The 11,276-nt window shown below is 40.3% G+C and overlaps 1 protein-coding gene across 1 annotated transcript in view; it reads right to left on the reverse strand.

Annotated features, from left to right (window-relative positions):
* Positions 1-11,276, reverse strand: part of RAB3C (RAB3C, member RAS oncogene family) — a 129,444-nt gene that overhangs the window by 12,790 nt on the left and 105,378 nt on the right. The window contains exon 3 of the mRNA XM_009641141.1: positions 703-827. Within this exon, the coding sequence (XP_009639436.1) occupies positions 703-827 (125 nt within the window). The remainder of the gene's footprint in view (positions 1-702; positions 828-11,276) is intronic.

Genomic DNA, 11,276 nt, shown 5'->3' on the forward strand with positions numbered 1-11,276 from the left:
TTTTTTTTTTTTTTTTTTTGTTGGTTTCTAGGCTGGGTTTTTTTTGTAATTTCTCCATGGCTAGGATGTATCTGCCTATAACTATAACTATCTAAGCATATTGAATATATAAATACACATGCCTAATCTTGCTGCTTTTCACAAAGGCCATAATGTACTTCCTATCTAAGGAGCAGCAAAAGGAACATTTTATCAGATACATCTTTAGTCTTAGCCAGCCTGTGAGCCTAGGCTGGGTTTTTTTTGTAATTTCTCCATGGCTAGGATGTATCTGCCTATAACTATAACTATCTAAGCATATTGAATATATAAATACACATGCCTAATCTTGCTGCTTTTCACAAAGGCCATAATGTACTTCCTATCTAAGGAGCAGCAAAAGGAACATTTTATCAGATACATCTTTAGTCTTAGCCAGCCTGTGAGCCAGCACTGCTCTTGTGGACACTTTCAGATGACAGACACGTCACAGCTCTGCATAAGGTCATCCCTGGACACATGTCCATTCTAACGATGCTACAGTATTAGTGATATCAACAAGGACAGTTCAGATCTCAGCCTGAAGAAACAAAAGCGAGGCGGTGTATGACTACTCCTTTACAGAGAATGTATGATGAACTTTTCATTACAAGTACTGCAGCAATTAATGACATTACTTTGTGCATTCTCACAAGCAATCATAAAGCTTTTGTCATTTCTTACCAAGCTGCTCTGCTAAATGTTTGCCTCTCTCAGTGAAGATTACCCGTTCATCCTCCATGTCACATTTGTTACCGACCAAAATAACCTGGGCATTATCCCAAGAGTATGTTTTGATTTGAGTTGACCTTAAAAGAAAGACAGAGAGAGAAGTTAAAGCAAATCAAATTCCCCTCAAATTAATTTCAAACAGAATTGTAACATGACAAAAAAGATAATACTGATTTTGACATCTAGGGTAACATGATTTTGTTTAATCCTGGATTTCAAATAAACTAAGGGTTATCTGTCAGTAATTATTATTACAGGAATAATATCAACACAAGTTCTACTTTTGCTGTTAAAACAAGACAGTCTTTCAATATTTACTCCTGCCATCAACATTCTTCTTGTATTTTTAGAAAGAAGCAGTAACACTTTTTCCCACACAATTAAAAAAAGTATTTTCACACATTAATGCAAGCCTTATCACCTAAAACCAGAGCTTTGAAACAAAAGCAACAGCTTATTCATTTCTTATCTTTCATCTTTTAAAATCAAGATCTAAATTTATCAGCAAAACTTCAAAGCCATTCGGTCTTCCTTCTGTTGTTTCTCTCCAGCACGTTCCACTATAGGTCTTCGACCTACCAGGACAACAGCACTATTTACATTGAGCATTAAGCTATGAACAGGGGCTGAGTCTGAACTTTGATTTACCTTCCATCTAAATTATCAAGCCCTAACCATGACTACAGCTGAATTGGAGTATCTGAGATCTTGAAAAACCACGGGACCTTGAGTGCTGGTGGTGAAACAGCTCACCCTACAGAGCCTCTCTTCTGCAATTTGAATGTGATGCAGCTAATGGGCAACTTTGGAGCACACCTGTAGCACTTCTCAGTCGCTGACTGCCACCATTCTGCTGATACTCAGAACTGCTTTGTAGGGAGGAAAGCTCCACGTCCTGTCTCCAGGCTCAGCCAGGAGTGATGCTGCTGGCTACCACCTTCTAACTGAGAGCAGTACCTGACCTCAAAGGTAGTGCAGGGTGCACCAAGCTTACTCTAAGCACTTACCCTTTGCCTTGGACTTGTGACTATGTCTGGCTTTAGGCTCCGAGTCAAGTGCTAGGCAGGGTATTAACATCTCTTCTGTCCCCATATGATCAATGGAGAGAGCAAAAGATGTAGAGCATCTGTCGACCACCCCCCTCACCCTCCCACCCCCTCCTTGGACACTACAGGGTGCTTAGGAAAACTGCAGTGGAATAGAAACTAACCTGCTTAACTACAGATTTAGGAGAGGGCACCCTGGAAGGGAATCCTGTATCAAGGCCCTGGGTCTCTGTGAGAAAAGATGAAATCGCTTCTAAAGTTTGTCTCCTAAGTGTTTTGGAAGCTGACCTGTGTGGGTGCTAAGTTCACTAGTGACCCCTTTTCATAACACAGACACATATGCAGATCCCTGTCTGCAAATGTTTCCTGCACAAAAAAGATCATGATGTAGTCTGACAACCATTTCTACTGAAGGACAGAAAATGGATCAAATCTCCCCATCTGGCTTTGCTTACTGCAAGACCAGAGGGGTGGACATGGGCAAAAACTGCTACAGATGTCTTTGTAACGCTGGGTCCAGTGCCATTGCCCACAGGCCCAGACCTCCCCTTGCATGAGTCAAAGCACCTTTAAGCCATGTGCGATGGGTTTGCAGTGCCAGGCAGAGCAATTTAAGGGGCAGGATCACATTGAGTTTATGGTTGTTTTACTTCATCAGGATGACCAAAAAGAAGCTGAAGCAAGCTCCAGACATTTTGTGCTACAGATTGTTCCCTTGAGCCTGCCCTGATCTATTCTTCAAGAAATGGACACTGTGCTATTTTAAATCTGGTTTATAGTAATTTGAGTAGGCAATCATAAGGTACTATGACCAAAGCAGGGGTCAGCCTTCCCTGTACACTTACATTTTACTAAAGATATAATTGCTCAGAAAAAAATGTCACTGTGCATTCATTTTTGGCGGAAATGTTCTTTTGGAACCTTGCTGAATTCTTCTGGAATTTGTAGTTAAGCAAAATATAATAATATTTTTTTTTTTTAACCAGAACTGCATTTGTCACCATAGCAACTTTGCAAATACCAGTAGCTCAAACGTCAGAGGATGTTAGTCCATTAAGGACTCTAAAAGAGCTTAGCTTCGAACAGTTATGAGTTGGGGGTCAATTTGTTCCCCTTAAAAAAAAACAGCAGGAAATTGAGGATGTTTCAGAAGCAGAATAGACAGTAAAAATATTAAGCTTTTCAAAGGGAATTACTTGCGTACTCTGCAAAGGTGAAATATACGAAATTGATGAATGAAGAAATACAACCTGGAGAATTATTATCACACCAGTGTAAAGGTAATTCATTTAGCCTTGTTTTGCAGACTTTCACTCCAGAGCCTCACATTAGTTTCTTTGCTTAAGAATGTAAACCCCTTCATTTTACTGCAGCCAGGTGTGATTTTTTTATTCTATGAATTATGAACGTTTGCATTCAAATGCTTCTCATTACCAAAGTGACTTATTTTATTCTTAGACTATTTTATCTGGTTTGCTTATGTCTCATCTTCTAGTTATAATGATTTTTTTAAGCAACAAGAGAAGACATCTTGTCATTGATAACAGTTCCAAAGGCTTATTTTTTTGCAAAAGACTCTGTAGTGCAAAAATACAACCAACTGTCTGTGTAAATCAGTCAAATGTATCCCCACCCAGACCTACATCAGTAGGAGCTCGGATTCAAAGAATATAAGTAGGTGTATCCCTGTAATACTTTCTTTTAGGCATACATTTCCACTAATGGCTTCTATAGATTTTGATTCCCACCATTCTCCAAAAAAGCCAACACACAGGTCATTTAAAAAAGAGATTTTGCTGTTCCTTGCATACATGACCTTTCAAATGACCAAGGCTTCCAATTAATCCAAAGCACAAACCATTGTCCTTGTAAAGAACTTTAGCCTCAGGAAGATTGAAGACATGAAAAGGCAAAGCTGATGTTTGCAGTAAGCTGAATACAGCAATTCTTGCTCCGTCTCAGTGACCTGGTGTATGTCAATACTAATTTACCCTGTAAATCTTTCACATTCTAGTTGTATGGTAGGCAAGCAATCTGCAACATGCTTGAATTTTTATAATGTATAGATACCAGACGGGCAGATTAATATAGGAGTTCAAGGATCCATTACTTTCAATGATCAACACAGGACTTGTTCTCCCTGTGCTGCAGTCCTGCCATATTCCTTGTCAGAAAAGAGTACTTGCTGAATACTAACTAAGCAATGCTATCTGCTTATCTTAAAACAGTGCTGTATTTTCCACTACTGGTAGCTACATCTGTTCTCAGATAAGACTGCTTGTGGTCTGTAAAAGAATCAGTTTAATAAAGAAATTGGTTCTAGCAGGAAGACTGAAACCAACCAAGAAAGATCAAAACTTTCAAAGAAACAGGAGACTAACCTTCGTGCAGCGGTGTGACCCCGCACCTCTGAACATGCAAGGACTTCAAATTATTGTCCAAGCAACAACGGTGGGGTGTCTCTGTGTACTCTTGTGGGCAGCTTGCAAGGAGTATTGCACAGTATGATGGAGCAGGGTTCAGAAATACACAGTTCCAGCTGGCTGAAGTAGCTGAGATGCTGGAAGCCAAGGTAGCTACCACAGAGCACTATGGGAGCACTGCCGTGATGTTACTGTTGTGCACACCAGATTGTTCACATTAAATTATGTGATAAGAGCTCATCTGCACATCCACAAAGGAACACAGAGAGATGATGAGTGGCGGGAGAGCCCAGATAGTATCCTGGCCCTGGCTGCTTCCAGCCCTATTGCAGAAGCCATCAGCCTGTCAAAGGCCCATATCCACAAGCCCAGAGGAGCACAGGGGCACAAAGGCAGGTGAAAACCCAAATTAAGGACTCAGAAGAAAGGACACCACATCCAGGCTCCTCCCAAGGCTGTTCCAGGAGACCCTCAGCTCTCCAGGTCCAGGCATGAAACCCATCACCACAGGTCAACACTGGAGGCTTGTACAGCCAGGAGCCAGCAACTGGGGAGACAGGGATCCAGGGGCAGCTGCTGAGCAGACTGTGTGTATGAGCCCAGCTGACAGAGGGACCCACGCTGTATATATGTCTACACAGATATACTTTCTCACTAGTGGACCTCCATACTGCTGTGCCAGGGAGGGGAGCAGGATTCAGGCTGTTGGTGCTGTTCCTGTTTGTGGGAGTGCTCTGTGTGTCTGCCTTTGTGGCTGGCCATGTGTATAGGTATGCATGTGTTTTACATGTGCGTTGTGCACACATGCCTGCTGGGAATGTATCTTCGGCCTCGCTACTGGTTGGACCTGGGGCATGAAGCCACAGCAGCCTTGCCTCTCGTGAGCTGTCAGACTCAGCATGATATATTTCCCCCTAAGACTTCAGACTTGACTTGGCTACACCTGGGTAACACTGCATTGGAGAAACTGCTACAGAACCCAAGCCTGTCACTTGTTGTACTCGATACATTTCACGTTGCACCCACAGATTGGCATACCTTAGGGTTCACTCTAAATATACCTCCAGCAGATCACTTTTTACTAACTCATATATGTCCAGAACAAACATAAATCTAACCTGGAGTAGCCGCTTGTATGCTCTTATCCAAAGACAGCAAGGACAGAAAACAAACATATGCCATAAAGATATGCGCATATCATAAATATATCAGGAATATGAACTTTTAGAGAAAGCCGCAATCTACGCACTACTGTTTGGACCTAGAGCCCTCCAAGGCTTCCTGACATCCCTAGAGGGGCTGGTTTCTATGGACATTTTAGATTAATTAAAATGCTCCAGAGGGGGCCATGTATAATGCTTATTCCAGCAAGCTCAGAGAACATCTTGTACTTCTGATGTTCTGGTTTCAGAAAGGAGTATGCAATTAACTGGAGTGCATCATCTTGCCAGGAAAACAAATAAAAAAACCCCAAAGTAAAAAAAAAAAAACCTCAACCCAAAACCCAATTAAAAAAAACTCTACCAAAACCTTTTTATTTTTGAAGTTATTACTATGCTGAGTTCATGGATTTATCCTTAAAATTCTCCCACCTCCGACTATAGCATGGTGCCTCCAAAGCCCATTAGGTGAACTATCAGGCGTCACAGTGTAGTGATGGGATCTGGGGTGGAGTCCAGGTTATCTCTTCTAAAACCTTCTCAGTTTATTTAAGTATTTGGTGAGGGAGAGTGTCCGACAAACAGTTATGAGTTTAGAGCTATGTCCAAAAGCACTCAGCACCCCCAGCTGAACTTGGAGGGTACCTTCCAATGGAGGGTATCTTTCTGCCCTTCCCCCAGTCCCCATCCTATGATGTGGGAAGGTACAGCATAACCCACTCCAACCCCTGACATAGACCAGGATGGTCTGCCATTCCCATCTTCTCAGGGGACGGGATCATGACAGGAGCCCTTTCCATCCCTCCTTGTCTGTGAGGAGCTCTGGCACTCTCCCAATTCAAGACATCTTTTCCACAGAGCGAGTCTGGGGTCTAGTGTTTTCTATACTTCAGCATGTACCATACGCTCCATTTCTTTCCCCATGCCCCCATTTATGTTCCCTAAATCCTTATTCCCAGCAATCCTGAGAGGTTATGTGCCCTGTATCCTGGAATTTTCCCATCTCCTCTCTGTATCCCACTCATCTTGGGGATATGATGAAGATGGGGCCTGTATAGGATTACTCCATACAGCACGTTAAATGATTGAAATGCTCAGTCTTGATGGCCATTTGGAAGCTGGCTCTGTACCAGCTGCTCTGCACTTGGCGCTCAGAACCCTGCCGCAGGGATGGCAGGGAGAGAGGTGGCCTCTGGCTTTCTGTCTGTTCTCCAGTAAATAATGCAGTGTTAGTAGGAGATGAGCCATCCAAACACGTATAAACCTACCAACCAAAAACCCCAGTCCAACTTCCTGATTGGGATTTTGAAGACTGTGCTGAGGTTAAAAAATTGAAGGACCCTGGGCAAAAACAAGACAGAAGAGTCCTCGAGAACTTTAATACTAGACTTTTTGTGGCCATGGTTACTGGCATAGTAGGAATATACTAGAAAGAATCTATATAATATACTAGTAATAACTAGTAATAATAATAGTAATATATATTATTGCTAATAGTAATAATATATAATATACTAGTAATAACATCAGTGATAATAAAAAGAAGATCCTAACATTGGCCAGATTTTAGTTGAACTGATGAGCAGCTGGGGGCATACACAGCCCCAAGAAACAGAACCAGCTTTGAGAAACAGCTCAGCACCTTTCCTCCCATACTGATGAGGAAGGTCTGGAAATTTGCAACTTTTAAACTCAAACTATTGCTCCTCATTTCATCATTCTGGCATGCTCCAGCTGAGGGCCGTAAAAGCTAAATTATTATGACTAATACAAATTCTTTTACCTCTTGCATTCACAAACCCCTTTATAATTATGGAAGCAATTAGTGAAAACCAAGAAAAGCAATCAATTAAGGAAACAGTTATCAAAATAGAAAGCTGAGGTAGATGAACCTGTGACAGGAATGGGGAAACTGCACCTCGATCCTTCTCATCAAGAATCTAAATCTAGTGAATGTCCCAGCATCTCCACTTCTATTCAGAATAGAAGATGTATGCAGAATTTGTGATGCTTATTTTCAGGGATGGTACCAGCACCTGCTGGCTACAAGTGCTTATTAACATGTGTTAGAGAATAGGCTCAGATGTCCCAGCAACACGAGAGTATTGAACATGGATGGAGGAGGGCAAAAAAGGCGAAAAAACATGAAAAAAAAAATTCTTCCATCCTCAATATCCAAAGCTACAAGGGAAAAAGATCTGGGGGGAAGTGGATGTAGTAGCAAAAATGGGATATACCAACCCCTTTACTCTTGCAGCAGATTGGGGTATATGAATATTGGCCAGGACTGACTGTATTTGACGTGTCAGTTGTTGTTTATACAATATTATGTTTTGTGCCTGGATTGAAGGGCAAATGACTTGAGAAATGGCTCATGATTGTGAAATAAGATGATATTGAAGAAACCAGAAGAATACCAATGACTCACCACTTCCTTCTGACAGGCTTTATCTTCCTTGTGCAGAACCAAAGAGTGCATACCATGCAATGAAAGGCTGCACGTTTAACATTCCCTTGGAGGAAGATAAATCAATGATGCAGAAGCTACGTGACAGGTGTGACACTAACAAATTTCTGATTCATTTTCAGCCAGAAGGCTAGTGAAAATGCACATTAGCCAGACCATCACAGGTTTTCATTGTTCTGGTAAGAATTGCATCTACTTTAAGGAAAATAAATTTAGCTTTGCCAGAGAAAAAAAACACATATGCTACCTTAACAGAAGACTACACTACAAGGTTCTGAGGACATAACTTCATTTCAGAAAACTGCCTGCCACATTTCAGTTTTGACAGGTTATAAAAATAACCAAAATGAATCCAGTTCTTTTGCAGAGTAGAGCTGAGCTAATGTTTAATATATACATTTTTATAACATTATGCAAGGAAACATGACGTATCATTTTACAAAAAGTTTAGTTACTCAAAAAAAAAAGAAAAAAAAAGAAAAATGAGAGAACAGCTAAAGACATAAGAGCTGATATTCTCTATGTGTTTATGACATTTATTCTTATGTAAATATCTTAGTGATAATCTATTACCATAATTGTAATGAGGAAGTATATACTTGCTCAATAATGTCCACTCTGGGTCTGCATTTAACACAATGCAATAAGAACTGACATGGCATTGATAACTCCTAATTCTGTGTAATTCTGTGTTGCGTAGGATGGGAAGAAGGCATCACAGACATTCATCAATCAGAATTTTCTTTCTTTCTAATCAACCATTTCTATCTGTTCTTATCTTGCACATGGAAGTGCCTTCCTATCCAGAATCCTCTGCTGAGTACTTTATTGAATTACATTCCATTTTTAATGTAATATACAAATAACTTTCTTAATAGTCCATGAATTAGCTTTGGTGCCTTTTCTGTACAGTGTTTTTTCAAATAAGAGTACCAAGTGTCTGTTGTCAGAAGATTATCATCTGACACTAAAAAGCAAATCCACTGGTACATGGTATCAAGTGAATTTATTGTGGACAAAGGACATTTGTGTTCAAACTGTAATTCTTACGTACGTCCCTTTACTTGGAGTTGCAATGAAGAACCAGGAGCCTGCAGGGCATACTTAATTTGTATTAATCAGGTTGCAGTTGTCCTTAATTTTTGCATCTTTGGCACAATCTCTGCATCCTGCTTTCCTCCCAGCTATCAAATACACCTTGAAACTACTTCCAATACCAGTGTAGCAGAGTCCAAATATGCACCTACTACATTAAAAAAAAAAAAAAGTGAAAAAATACAGTGCTCTGAGTTAGTACTATACCCTGTATCCCTCCTCCCCAGTGCCTCCTGTGCCTGAACTCTGATGGCCATCTCTTTAGAAGAAATGCCCGGCATACTTAATTTGTATTAATCAGGTTGCAGTTGTCCTTAATTTTTGCATCTTTGGCACAATCTCTGCATCCTGCTTTCCTCCCAGCTATCAAATACACCTTGAAACTACTCCAATACCAGTGTAGCAGAGTCCAAATATGCACCTACTACATTAAAAAAAAAAAAAGTGAAAAAATACAGTGCTCTGAGTTAGTACTATACCCTGTATCCCTCCTCCCCAGTGCCTCCTGTGCCTGAACTCTGATGGCCATCTCTTTAGAAGAAATGCCCACTGGCTGAGGTGTTTTCCTGCACCTGCACAGCCAGCGCATGGCAGCTAGCACTTAAAGAGCTGGCAGTAAGTCTATAAACAGCCTTAGGCAGGGTAAGGACCTGACACACGGTGTATCATCCTGACATTGCACACCCTCGAGGCTTTTTTGTCATGGAAGCAGATGACAGAGTACTTGTATAGAAGCTCCTGACCTACTCCTACACCACTCAGAGGTGGACTTTGGCTGAAGGTGTGGAGAATTAATAAAAGGCAGTAAATTCCCTGTCAAAGTCAACCGTATTGCTTTCCTTTTCTAATGTGTAGTGTATACTTCTTTTCCAGACTTCTCTTTAGAAAACTTGAACAGATGTTTACGCAGACAGTGGAGAAGAGACAACAAATACTGTGCTAACCCCCTGCCTAGGTGTAGAAAGGTCTTCCAACCTACTTCCTTGTATTGTATGTCATGATAAAACAATATAAAATAACTTTCAACATTTAAGGACAAAATCCTCTCCTACAACAAGGTTTACTTAGAAGCAGGCCAACTAATATAACGCATTTTTCACAGTGAGACACAGTAACAACACACGTTAATGAAGAGTTTTTATGTCATGTATAATGCCACAAGCTGTGCCATACTCTGGGAAGTGATTTAGCAACTCACCACACAGACAAAAAGCTGCACATTTTAATTTTCTCCCCACTGAGAAACGCACCATTAAATTATCATCCTTCAAAGCTACTACTACACATGCACAGTGCACACAATCATAAAAAATTAGAGTTTGAAAGGAGATGGAAAAAAGTATTTACAGGAAAATAATATTCATGGAAACAATAAAAGACTAAGTACAGTCTGCACTTGCACATCTTTTGACAGTCCATATGGTTTCATGTTCCAGATGCTTCCAAATAAATGATCCTGTTAATCACCAATTTATGTTGATTGCACAGACTGTTGCTGGAACTCTGAGTAATGACCCTAATCAATACAGCTGATCCTAACTCTGGTATTTGAAAAACATAGCTGTAAAATAAGGGAGTACTGAAGTAATTTACTAAAGCGAGGACAGCATCTGTTTGAGTATATTACACTTTTAAGTAAGTGAGCAATTTGCTGTCACTTAAATATATATTTTTTGCTTGCCATTTTGTATTCATATATATATAGATATATATCAGGAAACAGATACAGACACATATGTATGTGTCCACACATTTGCTGGTTTTCTTTCTCACAGTGATGTGCTTTTTGATAATTAAAAAAAAAAAAAAAAAAAAAAATTTGAGCAAGAGTTGAGCAAGCAATACTGATGCTGAGCAAGTCCTTTTGGTCCTATGTGCTCATGTGTAATACTTCCCTCTTCACTGCACCAGCAACAGTCCCTTAACCCTGGGCTGCACTACTACGCCAAAGAGCCTCTCTTGCACTTCTGGAGTTATCTATTAGCCTCTCGCCTTCAGCCCCAAAGAGCTCCTGCACAGAAATGGCATTTTGGAAGTAGCAAAGTTTTTACAGGCACAGTCAAGTTCTTTCGGTTTGTAACAACATCGATAGTTCCATAGCTATAATTTAGCTGGGTCACACAAAGTTATTTATTTTTGCTTTTTCTCTTTTAAATAGCAAATCCAGATTAATATTTGCAATATATATGGCAAGTGTCTGGCAATAAGATATGCCTATTTTCAGGAACTTCTCATGAAACAGTTCTCTGGAATTCTGGATTGACCCTGACTTTTTACTGTCATATCTCATTATGAAATTCATTGCATATTTGTTGCTATTAATCCCTTTCTAAAT

The sequence above is a fragment of the Egretta garzetta genome, unplaced genomic scaffold (assembly GCF_000687185.1).
Source record: "Egretta garzetta isolate BGI_Z169 unplaced genomic scaffold, ASM68718v1 scaffold136, whole genome shotgun sequence".
Taxonomy (NCBI): Eukaryota; Metazoa; Chordata; class Aves; order Pelecaniformes; family Ardeidae; genus Egretta; species Egretta garzetta.